The 24,201-nt window shown below is 37.6% G+C and overlaps 1 protein-coding gene across 2 annotated transcripts in view; it reads right to left on the reverse strand.

Moving 5' to 3' along the window:
• lin7a (lin-7 homolog A (C. elegans)) overlaps window positions 1-23,665 on the reverse strand; it is a 52,485-nt gene extending 28,820 nt beyond the window's left edge. For both annotated transcript variants that reach the window (XM_047389997.1, XM_047389998.1), the window contains exons 1-2: window positions 23,531-23,665; window positions 940-1,058 (exon numbers count right to left, since the gene is read on the reverse strand). In XM_047389997.1, the coding sequence (XP_047245953.1) occupies window positions 940-1,058; window positions 23,531-23,567 (156 nt within the window). In that variant the 5' untranslated portion in view covers window positions 23,568-23,665. The remainder of the gene's footprint in view (window positions 1-939; window positions 1,059-23,530) is intronic.
• Window positions 23,666-24,201: the final 536 nt, after the last annotated feature.

The following is a 24,201-nucleotide window of genomic DNA, read 5'->3' on the forward strand; positions in this document are numbered from 1 at the left end:
GCTAATTTTGTGAGATAGGAATTTTGGGTTTTCATGAGCTGTATGCCACAATCATCCGTATTAAGACAATAAAAGACCTGAAATATTTCAGTTAGTGTGCAATGAATCTAAAATATATGAATGTTAAATTTTCATCGTGACATTATGGAAAATAATGAACTTTATCACAATATGCTAATATTTTGAGAAGGACCTGTATGTCTCTCGGCTGGCCTGGGAATGCCTTGGCCTCCCCCCGGAGGAGCTGGAGGAGGTGTCTGGGGAGAGGGACGTCTGGGTGTCTCTGCTGAGTCTGCTGCCCCCGCGACCCGGTCTCGGATAAAGCGGAAGACGACGAGTACGACGGAATAACAAATCTTGTTTGCTGCTTCATTTAAGATTAGTTATTATTCATTAAATGCTTAAATTATCTGAATATAATATACTAAGGCACATTTTCAAAAGAGTGTAATAATGAAAGGAGAAAAAAACATTTCCTTTCATTTAATAATGTTAAAAATTTACAAATAATACAGTTTGTTAAACTTAATCCGACTAATGGGTAAATACAGTTTTTAGTTGCAAAGAAAATCTGACGTTCTTTTTTTTCTTAATCATATGTTTTTCAGTCTTTCTATCTTATTAGAATTTGGTTTTAGAGAATCTTTGAGCTTTGGCATCCATCCATCAATGTTCCCATCAAAACTTTTCTCAACTGTGTTGCAGCAGCAGTTTCATTAGAAACCTCCTAAGAAATTCCACAGGGTTAGTAATTAAAGGGCCTAAAGCCTATACTGTTAAAAAAAAAAAAGCTCTTTACTTTGAGAGTTTAACCATGAATCATCACGATACTGAGAACAATCACTGAAAGAGCAGTGTGATAGCACTTTAATATGGAGGTGTATTATGAGAAAGGTCATCCAAAAAAGGAGAAATCATCCCACAGCCGTCCAGACTCACCTCTCTGATTGCTGTGCAGAACTCACTCTGCAGAACCTTCTTCAGGGACTGCAACTTATGACCAGGAACATCCCCTGATTCCTGCAGCTTCTCCAGCAGCTCGATAGCCCGGGCAACATCTGGCAGGAGGAGGAACACAGACTTAGTATAAGCAAATGTGTGTGTGTGGGCACTCGTAGTGAGATGGAGAGCAAAAAAAAAAGCTGGTCAATTACATTAACAGCACAGCAATGACAAAGCCGCTGGAGCGAATCAATAGATGCTATAATGGAAATAGACTCAGTCAAGGCCAGCAATTGCAAGGGTGATAGAGTAGGAATGAAATCCTTGAAACGTATGCATTGACTCAAGATATGTGCATAAAAATAACAGAGGATTTCATTTAAAGTTACCTCTTTCTCAAAATTGAGAAACTACTACTTTTGTCATCTGTGCCTACTGATGTTATAGCCTGGTAATCTGATTTAGTTTTGTCAAAGAAAAAGGGATAGAAATTGGAAAAGATCATTAGAATTAAAACCGAACTGCAAAACATAACAACCAAGATAAACAACATAGATCTGCAAAGTAATACTGACCCAAAGTACTACTACTTCTCCAACTACAACACAAAACACTTGAGCTATGTTTGCAAACAGGTTATTTTGAATAAAAACGGACTAGATCACCAGTATATTATATTCTATTGATAGTAAAAGAAATATCTTCAGGTTGAGTATCAAGGGTTCTTGTGTAGGAAGGAACAGGTGCTTCTACCAGACCGTTCATTATCATATGATAGATTACATCTACTAGCAGAAAGTCAAGGTTATTTTGCTTTAAATTAGAGGTCATAATCTCTTGCATTTCATGAGAGTAAATCAAGGGTCTTAAAATAATAATCACATCAGGATGTAACAAACAAAAAACTCTTCAGAAAGTAATTTACAAATGAATTAACTTATATGCAAGATATAAGCATTTCATTGATGGTTTATCTCATTCATTCATCAACATGTTCAATGGCTGAGAGAAATAAACGGAAATTCAATGGTTTTGTACATGGAGTTACAATTATTTAAGACTAAGAATCGGAAGTAGGTTGGGATGAAATGGTGACATGTGGGTATGGAATGAGGGAGCAAACTGACGAATGGGCAAACTGATTGGGGCCAAAAGAACAGTAGTGGCATCCTGATAATGAGGCACATGAACAAAGCAATCTGTTTAGTTTGGAATGGTGTCAACCTGAAGTTCATTGTAAGCACTGGGGGGAAATAAGCCAAAGCAGTCATTGAAACATATTGTATTGTATTATCATTATTGTAAGTGCAACTATAATCATTTTTTTAAATTTGCCACAGCCAGACTGTATTTTGAGGTTGGTGTAGTTTCTTTCCAACTCTGACATCTTACTTCAAATGGTTTTCCAGTTGCTGACCCAAAACTCTGAAAATTCTGATGTCTAAGAACAAATGCAATAGATTTGTATTTTGGTTTATTTTCGGTTTATTTATTTATTTGGTAGGGACAGATACAATAAACATAGATCATTATATGCAAAATAATCTGATGCCTGTATCATGGTGCTTATAGCCATAGCTAATTCGCAGCACCTGTCCCTTGAAGGGCTTTTAACAATTAAAATAAATAAGTAAAAACAATTACAATAAATGCAATCAGAAATGTCCAGAAAACCAGTTGGTACTAATAAAATCAGTGTAATAAAATTAGCACATCCACTCAAGATCAAACAAATGTACGCCTCATATATACAGTTATGAATTTCATATGACATGGCCACACTGCTGCTGCTGTGTGAGCCAGGATTTTGCTTGTTTTTTGAAAGTGGACAGGCTAGTCAAAGTCTTAATATTAACAGGAAGACCACTTGTCTTAACTTGTAAATTATGGATGCCAACATTTCATTTGTTAGTGCAGCTCAAAACTAGGAAAAGGTACAATTGTGATATTATTATTGTTATGATATTGGTTGCAAGTAACTCCTATTCTCTTTCTTTTCTCATTTTCTATATTTCCATCATGAATTTGTCCATACGTCTCTCTAAGATTTTCAAGTTCTTTTTCACAAAGTTTATACTAATTTAAATATATGACTGATATCTAGAGCATAAATTTTATTTAAAATTCCTAAAATTTAATGTCATGACAAATATTGCACCCAACGGTCCTTTGCTATCGTAAAATTGCACACAGTGATACTGTGATGACAACTGCGATCTGATGTAATGTGCAGCTCTTATATGAATACTATTAAAAGAAGTACCACAATTTGTACACGTACCACAGTTTGAGCAAGAAGGCCTAAATTATTCATATGCCTTGGAAATTAAGATTTAAAAACATTTTAAATCAACCAAGAAGTTTGTTTCTGACAGAAAATTGGAAGATTGGAATGCTTCCTTGCAATCACCCTAATCTTGAGCTCCCTAACCAGATTCTCTGTCAGATTTAAGTTGGGCCTCTGGCTGGGTCGCTCCACAATGTCAATATTACCCCACTCAGGAAAGAAATCTTGGTAAAATAAAAAGATTAATTTAAATCTAAACTGGTTTAACTGTAAACCTCATTTAGGTGTGATGTATAGGATGATTGGTTCAATGGGGGGACAGAAAGTCTTCAAACTTTTAACATCTGTCTTAACATAAGAACCAAATCTATAATATAGTAAGAGCAGTGATTATTATGCATTTTTATTCTTGTAATCTTAAGAGAGTTCTGGGAATATAAACATCTTTATGTTAATTTTTTTATCAGGCAAAATCAAATCAATAGCTCACATTGCATTTGACTAACTTGCATAAATCAGCTTTGCAACCTGCACATCAAAGACACAACAGAGAGTAAAACATTTTGAATTATTTTGTTCCACTTAGGAGTCCTTTCGTTTAACATACTCTAAGTTATTTTTATTAGATATATGAATGAAGTCTCAGTTTAAGTTTAAGTTTTCTCAATCCTATCGAGTCCTTTGACCTCTAAATACCTTTCTCAACATGTGCCAGATTATTTATGAACCTTTGTAATGGTCCAGTTTAAGCTGCCTTTTATTACAGCCAGTTTGAATTACTGGAAAAGATCTATGCTTTGTGTTCTGAATTACAAAACATATGGTTAAGATTTTACAATACATGAAGTTATATCCTTCCTGTAATGGATCCTTATGTGCAGATGGCTTTAGATGTTTTAGCCGCTATCGTCATATGATTTAACAAAAATTCTGTTTATCTTTGAATGATCTAAAAAAAAAAAGATTTAAAACCATTGTAGAGACTGTTTCCTCTACATGACGTAGTCTGAGGAAAAACTGCTCACAGCAAGGTCTGTGGGTCAGAAGGCAGCATGAAAACTCCTGTTTTCAGCTCTGTGTGGAGCACAAACAAAACACCGCTGAGAGCAGAAATGTCAGAGAAAGACACCTGAAAATCTGTAAAAATAAAAAAATAAAGCATATCTCAATAGCTATCCAACAAGATTTGCAATAATAATACTTTTAATCAAGGTAAAAGAGTCACATTTTTAACCCTGTCTCTCAAAATCAAAAAACTCTTTTTAAAAAAAGCTCTTAAAGCTCTTAATGATTTGGCCATGTACCAAGGGCAAAGCTGTCTAGGAGGGCTCCATGCATTTCCGTCTCATTAAACAAAGGCGATAGGCCAAAGAGGTTTATTTTTCTGTCTGCTTCTTTATGCTCATTAACACACATTACATCATCAGCATCAAGTCCGTTCACCAACTATGAGAAACAGAACTTCAGAGACGGATATTGCAAATACTTTTTTTTTTCCTGCTGCTTTCATCCAGCAGATCACAAGTGACAGTTGAACATTTCTGGATAAAAGCTTTCCAAGTTAAAATCATCTTTGCATCATCAGAGAAGCTGTAAAAAATTTAAGAGAGAAAGTGCTTTATATCCACACCAACCTTAAAGAGTGATTAATAATTTACATACACGTTTTTTTTTCTGAATACATTTCAAGGTTCTTAAATTCCTATAGGCATTAAAAACAATACTAAAGTACATGTACACCAGAAGCTGTTCACACAAAAAATATGCACTGCCAGTCAGAAGTTTACATACACTCATCTCTTGCATGTTTTTTTGAAACATTGTTACAAGGAAGGACTTGGTGCACGTCTAATTATTGTGGATTTGGCATGTTTGTCTCTATGTTTCTGGGTGGATATTTGACTACCCATTGGGATATAATTGGTATTTTATTTAAACTGGTTGATTTCCTTGCACAGACATGGCTTTTGAACACAGTCATTAATTTAACTTAATGTTAGCCTGCTTTTTCCATTCCAAAATCGTTTCTGGTGTGTGTTGGGATGACTGGTCACCCGGTTGTTTCCAAGTTGTTTTTTACTGTTTGTCCAGCAGTTAAGCCGTGGTGGTGCTTGGGTTGGTTTTGAACTTCCTAACAAATTTGCTTTTATCTGAGGGTGACAGTTCAGGTTAGATGGTTAAAACTTGCACATATTTGGGTGCTCATATTGGACAATGGCTACAAATACACACATCACAACTCAGTTTGGTATAAATAAAGCAGACTACCATTAACCTCAACCCTGCTGAAAATTTGAGAACCATGTTTAAAAGTCAGGTCTATTTCAGAAAACCACCCAGTTGAAATTAACCCTAGACAATTCTGGCCATATATCTAAATAGAATTAGAATGTCCGTTAATTCTGCCTCTTGCTGAGGAATATAACCAAACATTAGTAGTAATGGATGTGGATTAGTGAAACTTTACAATTAATTAAAACTGTGTACCCAATTCTTGTTTTTAAAAACATTTTTGCTGTACTTTGTGTAATCATTCAAACTGTGAAAAGAAAAACTCAAGCTCATCATTAATTATTATAAAACTCATCAGATTGATGGATGCAAATCTTTGACTGGAACTATGAATTATACTTGTTCTTTAAAAGTACTCTGACAGGTTTTAGCACATAATTCGACTATTAGTTTTAAAACAAAGAATACATCATGGAAATAGATTCAGTATTTATAAGTTCTGTCTGGAGCAGAGATTGTTGACCATCAGCCAGAACGCTTAAATATTCTATCAGGCTTGCAGTGTATTAAATCACATCTAATCCAATAAAAGAATGAGTTATAGCCCAGCTCTTAAAAGGTTAATTATAGCAGTAACTAAGCCAATCACACTACTTAATCAGGCCCAACTTAGACACTGAGACATAACAAGATTCTTATGTTTCCTACCTGGCCAGCTTAATAAAATCTAAAAATGAATAAACTACACCAATATTTTGCCTTTATGACTCAGACAATAAGACAGAGGTTTTTCCTGGTCCAAACCCATTCCTGGGGTTTGGACCAAACTTATTCCTAAGGACAATGAGACACTATGGAATAAGCAGTAGAAAATTACTGACTGACAATGAGACATAACGGAGGTTCTTTGACAGAGCTACTTTTGAATCCAACATGCAACATATGCACTTTTGATGCATTTTAAGGACAGAAATAGAAATGTTTCTTCTTAGTATTAGGTCTGTTGCTAGGTGATTAAAGCCATTGTAGGGAAATTAACCAATTGCGATTGGTAACAACTACTTTGTGCATCTCTACCTAAACGGTCTACTCATTTCCAGTAAAACTATGATTTTCATTTTACAAGTAACATTTAAACTGTGTAAAATGAAAACAAACTGCAGGCAATTCCACATTGCAGTTGAAGCCAGTAAAATCTGTTTTTTGCATTTATTCTGCACAAGTTAGTGCATAATAAATGCAATGTTTAATAAACAATGTTTACGATGTTAGCTGTAAAGATGTCTACTTAGTAAGAAAGATAACACAATCCCACTCAGTATGTGGCCCCATTTTGCTTTTTTATTCCTGTATAAAAGCAAAGACCATTTATAGGAAGGTGGCCAGACTACACTAAATAGTAATAAAGCGTTGCCATATACCCCTGTATCCCTCAATGACCTGTTCAGATATAGTGCAATGTACTGCCTAGGTACATCTTCTCCTCAACACAAAAAATATCACGGTGAGAGCTTTTCACTGCTTGTGTTCACACAGAACATGATCCTGTAATGAATATGTGCAAACAAATCTTGTTATAATCTGTGTTTAAGTTGTCTGATTGATTTTGGTCAGCTTTGATATGTTTGTATTTATTGCTATTATTAGAGCTTGTGTTTTGCATCTTGTTTTTGACATTTCTGCCTTGATTTATACTGAAATGAATTTTAATCAGGATTTTTTTCTTATCTACTATTTGTTGAGCTTTGTTTCCTTTTATTTTTAAGAGTTCCTCTCCTTTCCCTGTCTTTGTAACATGTCTTTTTGTTCAAGATATACAAATATACTGCATACCATGGCTACTACAATGAAACATGGTAGTAGAAGCATTATGGTCTAGGCTTACTTTTTTCAAATATAACTAGACTTTCTTTAAGGTTTGCTAAAAGCATTAAGACTTCTAAAAACTAGTTTAGACCCATAATCTTAGTTTCTGCAAGAAAGCTGAAAATAAGGATTTCATTTCCCACCATCATCGTAAGTCCACACATATATCGAATTCAACAAAGAGTGCCCTCACCAGAAGCAAATTGAAGTTGAATGGCCCAGCCATAGTTCAGAATAGAATCCAACAGAAAAGCTTGGGGTCAAAAGCTGTGAAACCAGAGATGTCCTCACAATTTGATCGATTTTGAGAATTTTGAAGGGCAGAGTGTTGTAAATATTGCTAAGTCACGTTGTGCGATTCTAACAGACTCCTATCAAAGAAGGCTAAGTGGGAAAATTCAAAACAGGTATTTGTTTAAGGCAGTGTTTTTCAAACTTGGTCATCAAGGAACACTGTTTTACATATGTTTTAGATGCTTCCCTGCTTTAACACACCTGAGTCAAATGATCAAATCAGGTGTGGTGAAGCAGGGGGAACATCTAAAACATGTGGGGCAGTGTTCCTAGAGGACCAGGGTTAAAAAACACTGGTTTAAGGGTTTATAGGCTTATGCAACTAGATTGCTGCACTTTTCTTCATATTTTCCTCCTTAACATATTTGTGTCCTTTTAATAATTGCATTTTACAAGTCAAACCAAACATGGAAATATTTTGAAATGATTTGTCATGGTGTCATTTTACTTATGTCACAAAAAGAAGTGACGTTAACAGTGGTGTGTAGATGTTTTATATTCAGTGTATACCATAATAAAAAGCAAAAACTCGTGATAGAAAGGCAATAATTTGTAGTTTTTGCCTAAACCCTAAACTACTGTGCTCTAGATTTTTTCAAAAGAATTACAATAATTCCTTAAGACTGTTAGCTATAGACAATGTACTAGCTTTAGCACTAGCATATTTGGTCAGTTGTAGCGGATGAACATAATGGTGTATTTTGTAGGTTATTATCTGTTCACTACTCTTTACATACTGTAAAATGCATGAAAAATTACAAATCTAAATAACACTGCAACTTTATCTTCTTGCTCGTCTGTCTCTGGTGGATTTCATTGTTTCCACCTGTGTGTTAATGCTTGTGTTTATGGCTTTGTCTTTCCTTCAACTGCTGGTTATTGGGCTCTTCACCTGCTCTGTAATTAGCTTGGAGTTTGCAGTTATGTTCCTTTTTTAGAGGTTTCAGATAAACTGTTTCAACTTTACACTCCTTTTGTTCCTGTTAAGTTTGTTTTATATAGTATTTTATATAGTGTTCTAGAATTGTGCCGCTCAAGGTGGCAGCAGGTTGTAGTAGCTCTGTTACTTTTGATTCTGATTTATTCATTTTTGGGAACTATTCCTCTTGTGGCGGATACAGTTGATTTTTTTTTTTTTGGGCAACTGTCCTCTCCGGTGTCAGATGCTGTGCAGCTTGGAGGATTTTTCCTAATACTTTCTACTTTTGGACATTTGTTATGATGCATTGCCAAGGCAACAGGGTTGTTTCTTACAACCGGAAGCAGCTAATTAATATCTCAAAAGCTCAAATAATACTTCAACTACAACCCCAAATCCCTGATGAGTTGAAAAGGAGATGCCGTGGATGCAGAGCAGGAGCTAAGAGAAGAGAGAGAAGGAGGAAGTTCAAACCATCTCTTCCGTCGATTATGATGGGCAATGTGAGATCGTTGGGAAACAGGTTGGATGAACTCCAAGCCCTACAAAGGACCCAGCCAGAGTACCAGGCATGCAGTATTATGTGTTTTACTGAGACATGGCTGTAGGATCATATCCCCGACTCCAGCGTCTCTCTGCAGGGCTTTTTAACCATACGAGCAGACAGAGAGTTAAAGAGGAGCGGCAAATGTAAAGGAGGTGGACTGGCAGTACTTGTGAACAACAGATGGTGTAATCCAGGACATGTAACTGTGAAGTGTCATCTCTGCAGTCCAGATATTGAACTGTTGTTCAATATCTGTTTCGTCCATATTATTTACCCTGAGAGTTCACCAGTGTTATTTTGGCAACAGTTTACGTTCCACCTTCCGCTGTTGCCGACACTGCATGTGATGCCATCAGCTCAGTTGTTGCTAAGCTACAGACACAAAACCCCAATGCTTTTGTGGCAATTTCTGGTGATTTTAACCATGCTTCACTCTCTGCTACACTTCCAGTGTTTCAACAGTTTGTCAGCTGCTCTACCAGAGAAAACATTGGATTTGTTTTATGCAAATGTCAAGGACTCATACATCTCTACAGCAAGACCTCCTCTAGGCAAATCAGATCACAATCTTGTTTTTCTCTGCTCAAAATATGAGCCCCTTGTTCAGAGGCAACCTGTAATAAAGAGGACTGTGAGAAAATGGTCACAGGAAGCTGAAGAAGCTCTGCAAAGTTGCTTTGAGGCTACAGACTGGGACGCACTGTGCCAGCCACATGGAGAGGACATCAATGCCATGACTGAGTGTGTAACCGACTATATAAACTTCTGTGTGGATAACACCATCCCCACCAGAACTGTGAGATGCTTCCCCAAAAACAAACCTTGGATCACCAGTGACCTGAAGGACCTGCTTAACAAGAAAAAAAGAGCCTTCAGAGAGGGAGACAGATAATTATTGAGGAGTTTACAGAAGCAACTTAAACTCAAGATAAGAGACAGCAAGGAGGTGTACAAGAAGAAGCTGGAGAGCAAGCTCCAGCAAAACAATATCAGAGATGTATGGAAAGGGATGAAGAACATCACAGGCTTCAAGCAGAAGGATGATCAGACCGATGGAGGTCTGGACAGAACCAATGAACTGAACACATTCTTCAATAGGTTCAGTTCCGAAACAAGCTTCGCATCCTCCTCTCCTGCTCACAGCCAAACAGACATTCCACCTTCCTTTGACCCACAGCTCTCCAGTAACACCTAAAATTTTTTATCTTCCACCTCAGCCCTAGACCCTTCTGTTTCTACATGTTTGCCTTCAACCATATCAGAAGATGCTGATGCTTCCTTTGCTTCCCCCTTCCACCTGTGTGTCTCAAGAAGTCAAGTGAAGATGCAACTGGAGAGACTGAATCGGAATAAGGCTGCAGGTCCAGATCATGTCAGCTCTAGAGTCCTGAAGGCCTGTGCAGAGCCGCTCTGTGGGATTCTGCAGCACCTCTTCAACCTTAGCCTGGCCCAGAACAAGATTCCGGTGTTGTGGAAGACCTCCTGTCTTGTTCCGGTACCAAAGAAAACTCACCCATCAGTCCTCAATGACTATAGACCTGTTGCCCTGACATCCCACATCATGAAGGTCCTAGAGAGACTCCTGTTGGCCCACCTAAGTAAGCAAACAGTAAACCATCAGGACCCCCTTCAGTTTACTTATCGCTGTGGAGTTGGAGTTGAAGATGCCATCATACACCTGCTTCAACAAACCCACTGTCATCTGGACAAAACCAGCAGCACTGTGAAGATCATGTTCTTTGATTTCTCCAGTGCATTTAATACAATCCAACCTGATTTGCTTTGTCAGAAACTCCAGAAGACTCAGGTGGAAGCCTAAACAATCTCCTGGATCAAAGACTACCTGACAAACAGACCACAGTTTGTGAGACTGGAGGGTTGTTAGTCTAACCAGGTAGTCAGCAGCACAGGAGCACCACAGGGGACTGTACTCTCACCATTCCTTTTCACTCTGTACACCTCAGACTTCCAGTACAAGACAGACTCCTGTCATCTGCAGAAATACTTGGATGATTCTGCAGTCAAGGGGTGGATCAGAGATGGACAAGAAGCTGAGTACAGGAAGGTGGTGGACCGTTTTGTGGCATGTTGTGGAAACAATCATCTTATTTTGAACGTGACTAAAACAAAGGAGATGATTGTAGATTTTAAGAGAAACAGGAATAAGTCAAAAACTATTTCTATTATGGGAGAAGAAGTGGAGGTGGTGCAGGAGTATACATACCTCGGTGTTCACCTGGACAACAGACTAGAGTGGAGATGCAACTGTGAAGCCATCTATAAGAAGGGACAGAGCAAACTGTACTTCTTGAGGAAGCTCAGGTCCTTCAGTGTTTGCAGCAAGATGCTGCATATCTTCTATAAGTCTGTTGTGGAAAGTGTGATCTCTTCTGCCATCATCTGCTGGGGAAGCAGCATCAGAGCCAGGGACTTAAAAAAGCTCAACAAGCTGATAAAGAAGGCTGGCTCTGTTCTGGGGACTCCTCTGGAACCTCTGGAGATCATTGTGGAAAGACGGATTCTTCATAAAATGAAGAACATTATGGAGAACCCTGAGCATCCTCTTCATGAGACTGTCCTACAACAACAGTGTCTTCAGTCAGAGGCTTCTTCAGATCTGCTGTAAGACGGAGCACTACAGGAGATCCTTCCTGCCCACAGCCATCAGCATCTACAACAGCTCTTTGAAGAAACCTTCATAATGAGCTACAACAACATTTAATTTCCTTTTGGGATTAATAAAGTATTTTTGAATTGAATTGAATTATACCAGCGTTTTACTCAGTTATCAAAATCTGGTGTAGATTTTGACACAGAAAGGATTGTAGGACAAGTTCCATGTGAGATTCATGAATCTGTGTGCATGGCAGCTGGAATTAATTGTAAATTAAAGACCACTCCATTATTCATTAATAGTTTCAATGGCTTTGCCCACATAATTTGCAATCTGTAGGAACAATAGTTGGTGATAACTAGAGATATTTCAGATTTTAAAGTAACTGTGCCATAACAACAGATTATCAAGATGCTAAAACACACATAGATCAAAAATGTTGTTTCTTAGAGAAAAATGCCAATGCTGTGTAATTTTTTTTTCAACACCGTACTTGCAATACATAGGTGTTAAATGGTCACATTTTAAAGATGCTTGAAGAGGTCCTGTCTGAGAGCCTTTAAACCCATATTAATTCATCACACTGCAGAGTATCAACCTAAACACCATGATATTCAGGAGAATATTTAGGAGATTATTTAATAGAATTGCCTTTAAACTCTAGGCTTCAGCTTTCCAAAACTGACTTTGTTGTCCTTAAGCCACTTTGGAACTGAATGACCTAACAGTCATGTTATTTTGGACTGTGGAAGGAAGAAGCAGTACCAGGTGGGAATCTCATCACAGGGAGAACTTGTAAGCAAAATGGATTTGAACCCAGAACCTTCTACCTGTAAGGCAATATTGCTATCAACTGTACCACTGTGCAGTCAACCCTAGGATATATGTTTGCAAAAAATAAGATATTTGTCCCTGTGTGTTTTGCAAACTGTACTCTGGCTTTTTATGTTGCTTTTGGAGCAATGGCTTCTTTCTCACTGAACGGCTCAGCCTGTGTTGGTACAGGACTCATTTCACTGTGGATAATGACCCTCTTTTAATAGCATGTATCTTAACAAGATCTTTTGATTTTGTTTTGCACTAAAACACACTTTGGGACATACAATCTGTGTCCTTCATGAACGGTATGATGGATGGAATTTCCCTCGCTGTTTATTTTTCCCATTTGCATTTTATTAGTACAAACTGTATGTTTCAGGTACTAAACTTCTTCAATTTCTATATTTTCACCAGACCCATGATTGGAAAAATTGCAAGGTGCAAGGAGTCTTATTTGTTAAGGAATGATGCCATTATGTCATAGGGTTGGGGGTCAAACTACACTCATCAGCCACTTTATAGGGTACATTAGTTCACTACATGCTTACACAAATATTGAATATCGAAGAAAGGGGATTTAAGTAACTTTAAAATGAAGTGTTGTTAGTACCAGAGGGACTGCTCTGAGTCTGTCAGAAAGTGCTGATCTAATGGGATTTCCATTTATATTTATCTCTCAGGGTTACAGAAAACAGTGAACAGCACTGCCTAATATGTTGAGAAAGGTAACTTTTCATTCATGTGTTGCTTATTCACATATATCTCTTTGAAGAAAATTGGCAAATATTGAGTCTGGGATTTTAATTCCCTGATAAAGCACCAAGTGCTTATTTTAGCTCCTCTTCAGATTTTAGAGTATCCTGGAAAAATATGAATCTCTGTAGCTGTTTAATGTTCCAATACAGAAAATTACTAGCTATATAGATAGGCTGGTTGGTGTGGCACGTCTGTTTGTGCTGCAAACAGTTTTTTTCAACTGTAAATAAAAAGCGGAAGAATCACATTTTTCACTTTGAATATTTTACTTTATGAACGTCATTACCTTGCTAAAGTACTTTATGTAACAGCACTCTTGCAGATGGTTTTTGCACAACCTCATCCCTTTACCTCTATTTCCTGTTCTGCTATTATATGACTAAAGCTTTGTTCTCCTAATTGCTGTCACCTCCCAACACTCTAAACCTGTCTCTAACACCTACCTTTAAGTTCTTTGGTCACAGCTGAAACCCACAAAACTCTTCACTTGGTGTTTGGAAAATAATGAAAATCACTTTTAGCTATTTACTGCCTCATTGCACTATACTGACAATGGATTCAAATGAGATACTCATGGTATAATAACCTTGAGTAAAAACACCATGGCTTCAAATTATATGCTATTTACAAAAAGACTTACAGCAAACATCAATAACATAAGTTCTAACATACTTGCAAACAGCTCAATGTGTCTGTGCTGAAAGAGAGGGGAAAGTGTTATACTATTGCTTTAGCTATTTTACAAACAGTGCACAGCAATAGGTGGAGGGTGCAGGGTGGGTGCAGTTTTTTATACTACACACAGCTGTCAAAATCCTCTGGGGAATCTTTCACTTTTTCTGACATCTGGTTAAAATTACTTTACACCTTAGGAAGAGTATAATAGAAACAAATGTGCATTTTTGCAGACTTGGTACACACACTGATACTGATACTGGGCCTAATACTAACTTTCACTTGTGCAACATATATATGTGTTTTTCTATAGCATGACAACTCAATTCAATTTCACTGTTAACAACTGTATATCTTTGAAGCATGTGCCATATCCACTCAAGGCATTCTTATGATGGAGACTGAAAGTCTCTAAAATGTGCTTCAATTTCTTAACACTTTATTGGATTTTAAGAACAATGACCTAAAGGTCTATCAGGATTTAAAGAAAATTCATGACTTGAAAGTGAAAGTCTCTGAGCTTTGTGACACTTTGTTACACAACAAGAAGCTGTCTAATTGATGGATAATCTAAAAAACAAAACCAATAAAGCAACCTGGGGCTTAAACACTTTGTTTTGTTTTTTAGATTATCCATCAATTAGACAAAAAAGAAGAACAAGTACAAGGACTGATGTTTAATATTTTCTTGCAATGTGCCTTTTCATATCCAATGAAAGGACTCTGAATAAATGAGTCATATGGTGTGCTTGCTGTGTTCAAAAGAGCATCAAAAGGAAGATGAAATTTTGAACATGACTTGCACACTGAAATTTCTACTGTTCTGTCTCATCTTCCATGCAAAGGTGACATTTAAACATGAAAGACAGACATTTGGAAAATGTAAAATAAGGTTCGATCTATGTCTGCTGTCAGGTGGTTAGCAACTTTTGGAATCTTCTCAAGGACAAGGAACTTATTTTTTGTGGTATTTCCTGTGGTATGATGAAACTAAATCTGAAGCATTTGGAAATAATGACCATTGTTACATTTGGAGGAAACACATGATGCTAACCAGATTTAGAACACCATCCATACAGTTAAGTATGGGTGTGGTAGAATCATGATGCGAGGGTGTTTATATGCGGTTTTGATGCACGTATAAAAATAGATGACATCATGAACGAGAATATTATGTGAAAATACTGATGTAACTCAGTCAGGCACACACATCAACCAGGATGTTAAACCGTGTGCACAAATGGGTCTCCCAAACATACAGTGGCCATAAGCATACCAGCAGATTATTTACAGAGTGGCTTAAGGATGAAAAGGTGAAAATAAAAGGATGGATGTGTCAGTTTCCACAATGTTTCATGCAATTTTCTTGCCTACCTCCAATGATAAGATTCATTAAAAATGGGTATATTATGCATTGCTGTGTTCAAAGGAAGATCTAAAGGAAGGTATACCTTTGAATGTTTTTGAAGGCTCTGAATTCATGGAGGATGTGCATTGAAATTTCAACTTTTTTGTTTTATCTGTCTTGCAATTGTGATGATTAAATATTGAAGACAAAGGCACTTTGAAAATGTAAACAAGGATGGATCTATTTCTAGTTTCAGTTGCTTAGCAACAGTGTTGATAAGCAGAGATTTACATCTCTTGAAGGCCACTCATATTGCAGTTTTCCCTGTTGGATATATATGTCTTAACAGGTCATGTAAAATGTGTAATAAAAATATTTGTAACTGTAATGGAAAGATGATTCACAGCAGATAAAGCAATCAAATGAGAGACCTGACATTACCTCATCAGATCCTAATACTTTGGTCTGTTGAATAAAAATTGGTGGGGCACCAATTAAATATAATGTATTTAATTGGATGTTTGATATCAGGATTTCTGCTTTTTGGAGTCAGCGGTTACCTGGAATATCGAGAAATTCGGAGAATGTCTGCAACTGTTCTGGCAATTGTGAGGCTGACTGGCATGTGTGATGGGATCTTCAGGGGGATCAGCACTCAGACTGAGATGTTACGTGAGCTGAATCGCAGACTTGATGTGATCCTTAGGATCGCAGGCAGGTTGCGGTTCCTGGACTCAGGGGTGAAATGGGATAAATCTTGGAGAAAGTTGTTCGCTCGGATCTGGCAAAAGACCAGGAATTTGGCTGTTTGGATTTGCCTTTGAGAAGCACCAGCGAGACTCTCAAGGCTGACGGAAAACTAAGAGTCAGCCTAACCCAAATAATTATTGTTTTTATGAATCTGGCTCCCCTGCACGGCCTTGATGGCTGGCTATCTTCAACTTCTCCTGGAAGTTATGTAAACATGACGCTCTGCTCCCTCTGCCCCCTCCCTTCCCTGAGGACATCTGTGGACCTGCTCAGAACTTTGTGGCCGGTTGATGAACATTCCAACGAACCATCAAGGACAATGGCCTCTGTGACAGTGCTTCATGGACTTACTTGCACACACTCACTTACACACACACATGCTCAAGATAAACATATGCACCCCCTCACACCACCTTTACCATTCCCAGCATGAAGTTGTTTTGTCAACTTGTTGCTTCTTTGTGCTGAGGTTTTTTGCAATCTCAAACTGTATCCTGCTAAGGATAAAGTGTGAAATATGATTTTTTTCCCTCTACTTACCTAATGTGGCCTCTTTTCTCATCTAACAAGGGCAGCGCCTGTGAGTGGGCAGCAAAGTCTCGGTGACCCATCCCCCCCTTGTCTTGTGTCATGATGTATGTTTGGATGGGTTGTACTGGAATTCTAATTTCCCCTCAGGGATCAGTAAAGTATCTTAGAATTGAATTGAATTTTAATTAGGTTTTTCCAGGCCAGTACCAGTTTCCAATATTCTGAGATCAGACCTGCCAACTAAAAATGGTGGGAGTTCTTAGTTTTGATTAATAGGAAAAAAATCTGATTTGACCTATTGATTACTGATCAGAGAGATGGATTGTTTCATCTCTAATAAGACCACTATAACACAATACTATAAACATAATGTGGTGTAATGCATCTGTTGCTGGTGTTTCTACAAAAATACATCATAGGGATTTTTTTTCTTTTATCACAGTAAAGACCAACATCACAACTTGTTTGCTTAGAGAAGGTCAAGATGCTGAACAAACCCATGCTGAGGTTTAATGAAGGCTTCAATGCTTGACTAGCCCTCACTACGATGTTGTTGAGAGGTTTTCGCTCTGGGCAACATTCCAGTTTCCTGGTATAATTATTCCATTTAGATCAGAGAGCAGAACATAATGAAGTCCATTTGCAAGGACTCAGGAGTGTTATTTTGACACATAGCTGCAATAAGATAAATAAAAAAGCATCCATATTAGAAACTAAGCTCATTAACACTGGTAGATGTGGCATTATATCTGTTGTTTCACCTCAGCAGATGTCAGAAGGTCTAAATTACCTCCTCAGCAGATTCCCCTCACATCTTTTTCAATGCTGAAGGATGTCTTTTGGATGTAATGAATAAAGTGTCTTGAAAGAGGGTCTTGTAAACTGCATCTGTCACTATGACCTGAATGTCCTTGATACCCTCAGCATCTCTGCTCCTAAATCCAACCCCAGAATCTGAAATTATTACATTCTACGAGGTTAAAATGGGCCAACAGGGTTTTACCAACCAAGCCCTGTCCACATGCCAAGGGAATTACCTCTAATTTACCCGACTGTGACTATGCTCTCATAGCTCAACAAATTACTCCTAGAGGGCTAATGGCTCCTGTAGGAGCCTGCATTGAAGACAGAGACAGAAAACATCACACTCCTAATGTCATCCTTATCCTCCAGTAATGATGGGGCAGTGTCCTTGCAAGACAATTACTCGAAATACCGCTTATTTGTGCATTAACGGCTATGAGGGATGTTGACTTGTCAGCAACTTTTTAATCCCTTTAAATCCTTGATATGCATACAGACAAATGACCTAAAACTGTTGAAGAAGTCATGATCTCACTGAGGTAAATCCAGGTCAGGCAAAAAGCAAAAGGTGTCGCTCTTCAAAGATACGACAACCTCAGAAGCTGAAGGTGAAATGTGGTAAATTCATCTTCTCACACTTTTTCTTTTCTCAACTGAGAGCTTGAAAGCACTTCACACACTTCCCTAGGTAACACCAGGCTGGGATACAAAGATTTCTCCCTTCTGCACCACGCAAAATAAACAAATTTCCAGTTGTAACCAAACAATTTCTATGTCTACAAATTCACAGCAGAATCTCGCAGCTGGTGTAGAGTGTATTTCTCCATGAGGGCATTTTGTTTTTCCCACAACTGCAGTTGAAACATCCTGAATAAAACAAAATACATCAGGTGAGATATCAGAAAGGGAGTTGTGGACCTCAATAAGTCTGGTTCATTCTTAGATATAATTTGCAGCTGCCTGAGGGCGTCATGTTCATCTGTTTAAAGAATTGTATGCAACTGTGAACAGGATGGGAATGTCCAGCTGTCATTCTGAAAGTTAGTTTTACATAAGAATCAATTCCTATAGTGACCTGGGCTAAAGGGCCACTCAGTGAAGAAGAAGCCATTACTACAAAAGCAATTTAAAAAGACAGGCTACAGCTTTCAAATGCATACAGGGATAAAGATCTTCCTTTCTGGGGATTTGTCCTGTGGTAGATCATACTGACTAACGATGACCATAATGACCATTGTAACATTTGGTGGGAGAGGGGAAAACTTGCAAGCTTCAGTACACACTCCCAATTGTGAAGACCGGTGGTGGCAGCATCATGTCTTTTTTTGGTGGTTTTGCTGCAACGGGGACTAGTGCACTTCACCATATCAATGGCATCATGATGAAATGTGGAAATGCTAAAGCAAAACTTTCAGCACATCCACATGGAAGTCAAAGCTTGGGCACTAACAGGTTCTTCAAACGGACATCATACCATCTAATTACATTCAAAGTGGCTTAAAAAGTACAAAGTCAATGTTTGGGAATGGCCACCAGAAATCTCAGTCCCATGTGGAGCAGAGCTGCAAAAAATGTGTGCAAAAGGTGAACTTTTGAATATGAAGAAAGTTTCTTAGGTATGCAACAAATAAAAATAGTTTTGTTTATAATAGCTGACCTAAAACAGGAACAGTTTAGTCTATATGCATGGTATTTCATATGGTATTCTGCAGTATATGCATGTTTTATATTTTTAAGCTTTTATTTTGTTTTTAATTGGACTTCAAATTCTCAGATCTGTTAAGAAGGTTGGATATTTAATTATTTTGGTTTGATAAAACATTTGTTTTCATATGCAAAACTTCAGGTCAGGTTACAATTAATGTTTTAAATAAATTACATTTTGTGTTGGTCAAGATGCATAATTATGACATTATGTGTGTCTATTTGCTAGGCTTCCAGGACTGGTATAATGGCACTAAAAAAAAGAGAAAAATACAGCCAGCTTTGAGTGCACAAAACAAAAGGTAAGTATGATATGTTCAGTTTTCTACCAAAGGCAGTTGCTACAGTTAGTAGGGTTATAAAATATGGAAATTCTACATTGGAACTAAACACTGCAAGTTTTATGTTGAATAAGGACTAATTGTTCTGAGATCGGGTGATAAAGGTTAAGTCAAGGTTTAAACTTGTGACTTTAAATCCCATAAAAAAACTCAATTAATTTGTGCTAAAACATAGCATTTGGAGATTATTTATGTAATGCATCAACTAAACATTTCAAATGCACCTGTTCGAAAGGATACTGGGGTAATTTACAGTGTCATATTTTTCCAATAGGTTACATCATTGCTTTGTGTGTAGCTAGCATTTTCAGTACAAATGACATTAATAATTGAATATAGCAGACTGCTATAAATGTTACACAAACATTTAAAGCGCCAGGCCACAATGCTTTCTGATGTTGGCCAATCGGCCACATTTCTATCACTTTTTACTAATGTTGCTGGATTGCATTACAAAGATTAAACAACCTGTTATGCTATTATGCAAAACATCTTTCTTACATGATGAGATACATTTAGAAGAAAAAAATCTGACATTATCTGATATAGATAGCCTGTATCATAAAGTAATTGCAGATCTAGGAAGCAGTAAGTAAAATTCAAGCAGATAAGCAAAACATTTTTTGCATCAGAAAACAATGATGTCTGTCCAACCTGAACTCATCAACCCTACTGTAAAACATGGTAGTGGCAGGATCATGCTGTCATGTCAGAGTAGAGGACAAGATGAATGGAACTAAATACAGAGTAATCCTGGATAAAAAAGCTGTTAAATGCTACACAAGACTCAAGATTGTGGTGGATGTTCACCTTCCAGCAGAAAAACAATCAGAGCTACAATTTCAATCAAAGCATATTCATGTGTTAGAATGGACTAGTTAAAGCCCAGACATAAATCTAATTGAGGATCTTTGGAAAACAAATGCAGTTCACAGATGCTCTCTGTTGGGCTAACTTTCAAAGAAGACTAGACGAAAATTGAATTTTCTAGATGTGCAAAACTGGTAGAGACATAATGTACCTTAAACTGTTTGCATCTGCAGTTGGAGCAAAAGGTTGTCCAACAAAGTATCAACTCAGGGAAAATACAGGTGCACACCACACTTGTCAGATTTTATTTGTGAAAAAACATGTTCTTTTCACTTCACAATTATACACTACTTTGTGTTGGTCCATTAAATCCCAATAATATGTTGTATGTTGTAATATCACAAAATGTGAATAAGCTGAAGGGATATGAATGTTTAAAAGGCGCTGTATGTACAATTTGGACTATAAATTATATTTTGGTTTGCAAACTCTAATAGTGTAGTACTGCCTATTTCAGATGCTTTATAAGCTAAAGGAAGTTGTCCTCAAGAAGTTTGTGTTGCAGTGCCCTCGGCTCTTACTGTTTCCTTTACGGAAGGGTTGGAATTCATTAGGCTTCCCTTTTTAATAATTAAATGCCTGCTTTACTGAGAATGTCAGAGGTTCATTTCCATTGTTCTCTGTGGTGTGTCCTAATCACGGTTATTTCCTCTCACAATAACAGGAAGGAGAATGAATTTGAGCTCTTTATCATATTGCATTGACCCAACAAGCCCAGTGGGTGCTCTGGAAATAAAAAGATGTTGTTCATTTCCTCACCGTGAACATTTGTCAAACCCAGCAACTCAACAGCTAAAGCCTATACTCAACACAAGATGAGAAGACCTTTTCATTAGCAATTATAGTGTTTTCTCCAAATTGGCAGCACATAGGCAAGAGGAAGCCTATAATGGAGCATCTCTCTGATGGTTCCTATGGAGAACTATCATTACTGCTGCTCCTGGTGTTACACAGCTGCCAACAGCTGACTGGTCTAATTCATACCACGGCACGTGAATACCATCCCCCTCCTCCCGCTCTTACAGCAAACACGCTGAGGTCACAAGTGAATCATTGCCATAAGAAATGACTAAAATCAGATATGGCTGAATTTGGAGCTTAAACACATTCTTTGGGGTTTAGAGATACAAATGTTGTTTGTCAGGACAGTAGAACCACTTCCTAAGAACTCTGTCAAATGTGAAACAAGCAGGAGACGCTCAGCTAGTATTGTGAATATGTTTGCCTTGTACAACCTTGGGTTCATTTCATTAACTCAGAATGCATTAGTGCCTACTATTGCAACCCGCAGATTGTACATCAGTAAAGCTTTAAAGCCTTCAAACAGTAAACTAGACTGGAGAGCAAATTGCATTTGTACCAAATGCATATGAACAATTTAAAATCAGAATCGGTTTGATTCTTATTATATCTGTGACCAATGACAGGTGACATCAGTCAGCATAACTTCATGATAAGGTAAACTAAGTTAATCTTATTTTTGGCATGAAATGACCAAAGCTGAAGCTACTGCACTGAGGGAAGGTTGACTTCTTCCTCTGTATTAGAAGTACAACCATATCTTATTCCATGCCTACGCAAAATTGCATACCACCTAGGAATCTTTTACTTAAAAAATGCATTTTTATCATGATTTCAAGAATTTGTGTGTACTATCCTTGGTACACAAAAATCATGGGAAGATGGTGAAAGGCCAAATTCAGGGTAATCATGGAGGAAAATCTGTTAAAACCTGCAGAAGGCTTGAAAGCGAGTCAAAGGTTTCTCTTCCAGCAGGACAACTACTGTAAACCTACAGACCAGAACTACGATGAAATGTTTTGAATCAGCGTTTTCCAAACCTTTTGCCATGTGGGCCAAAACTGTGAAGTTGAAAGTATTCACAGGCCACAAAAATTCCAATTTTTCAAAAAATGAAAAATGCAAAAATAATTTTATTGTAAATGTTTTTCTTCTCAACTAATTAAACACACTGCATTTTCATGAGACAAAGTAGTTGCATTTTTGTAGAAAATGGATCTGTAAATCAAAAGTGCCACACATTTGCCTTCACAAAAGAAAGGTAAATAATTTCCAAAACATTATGTGTTGGGTGGTTTCTTTGTATTTGCACAGTTAGCACTGTTGCCTTCCAACAAGAAGGTTCTTGGCTTATATCCCAGCCTGGGGTCTTTCTGCATGGAGTTTGCATGTTCTCCTTATGAATGGGTGAGTTCTTTCTGGGCACTATGGCTTCCTGCTACAGTCTAAAAACTATTAGATTATGGGAGGTTAACTGGTCTTTAAATATCAATGTTTGGGTAAACCATGTTTTTTTTTTTTCCAAATACATGTATTATAAACGTTATTATAAGCATATTACATTTTCAAAAAAATTGTATTTTTCTGTGAAAATCTAGTGGCCTATCCTAGCAACACAAATTTACACATTTCGATTTGAAATCTCTGGCAAGAGTTAAAACATCCTGTTCACAGACCCCATCTAATACAACTGAGATTGATCTATTTTTGCAAAGATGAGTTTAGTCTCTAGATGTGGAAAGCTGGTAGAGACAAACCCGAATGTATTTGCATCTGTAATTGCAGCGAAAGGTAGTTTTATAAAGTATTGACTCTGTGGTAAGAATGCAGTATGTGACATATCAGTTAATGTGTTGGTCGATCTTACAATCCCAGTAAGATGCATTGAACGTTAAAGGGTATGCATACTTCTGCAAGAATAAATGAGGCTCAAATAGAGAAACACATAATTTGTATATATTCATTTTAATTAACTGTACATCTCCAACACAAACTTGTCTCCTGCTCTACAAAGTAGACTTCCAACAGCCCAGCCTTCCTCTCCTACAGATCATAAAGCAATCCTTGATGGGACAACATATTTCCGAAGAGGTTACATAATACAGATGACGATGAAGACTGAGCACTGTACACGTACAGTGCTTTAGTGTTTGTGTCTACATACACCACAAACGGTAGGAGAAAACCGGCGCTCCGTTCAGCCAACACGAACCGAACAGACGGCTTTCGCGTCATTTACACTGAGATCATTTTGCCTTAACACAACCATCCGTTCAGACCACATTAGGAAATTCGAAACGGACAGAAATGCTTTCATCCAACACCGATTGGCATTTCCTTAAACTTTTGGATGTGCGTCTCAAAAGAAGAAGAAAAAAAAAAAACATCCAATAAAAACGAGTCCAAATCGCGAAGCTCCGAGCGCCTTACCTCTTTCCAGTGTGAGCGGCTGGACCATTGTCGCCATGACTGCTGTTTACTGGAGACTGAAGAGACTACAGGAGCTGCAGCATCACAGACAGAGCGAGGGAGCCACAGAGAGGGAGGCTGGGAGTGGTTACAGGAGTAGGATTTTATCTGCCTCCATCCTCCTCATCACCTGCCTTTGTTTGCAGAACAGAACTGTTGGATTCGGCAAAACTTGGAAAAATGTGCATATACAGTTCATATCTCAACCCCTCTGTAAATTTGTAGGCTACAACAGAGGTGATTACACCCCACACATTTAACTAAAATGTTAAACTAAAAATTAGGGTAAATTAAAATCAGCTTTCTTTGAACAAAATAAAAATAACCCCACCACAGGAACAAGTTTCACAGCAATCAATCCGAGACTTTTTGCAGTACCTTGCAAAAGTATTCATACTTGCTGCAAAAGTATTCATAGTCCTTGTACAACCTCAAACGTCAATGTATTTTCTTCACCAGCTTTTTACATCCAGAGATTAACTATTTTCCCATTTGTTTTTGCAAAATATTTCAAGCTCAGTCAGATTGGTTGGAGAATGTCTGGAAACATGTCCAGTCTGTGCCATTCTAACACAATAGTATGCTTTGACCTTTACCATACCCCTGGTTGTATTTTAAAGGTTGCTGTTCTG

This window comes from Girardinichthys multiradiatus, chromosome 17 (assembly GCF_021462225.1).
Source record: "Girardinichthys multiradiatus isolate DD_20200921_A chromosome 17, DD_fGirMul_XY1, whole genome shotgun sequence".
Lineage (NCBI taxonomy): Eukaryota > Metazoa > Chordata > Actinopteri > Cyprinodontiformes > Goodeidae > Girardinichthys > Girardinichthys multiradiatus.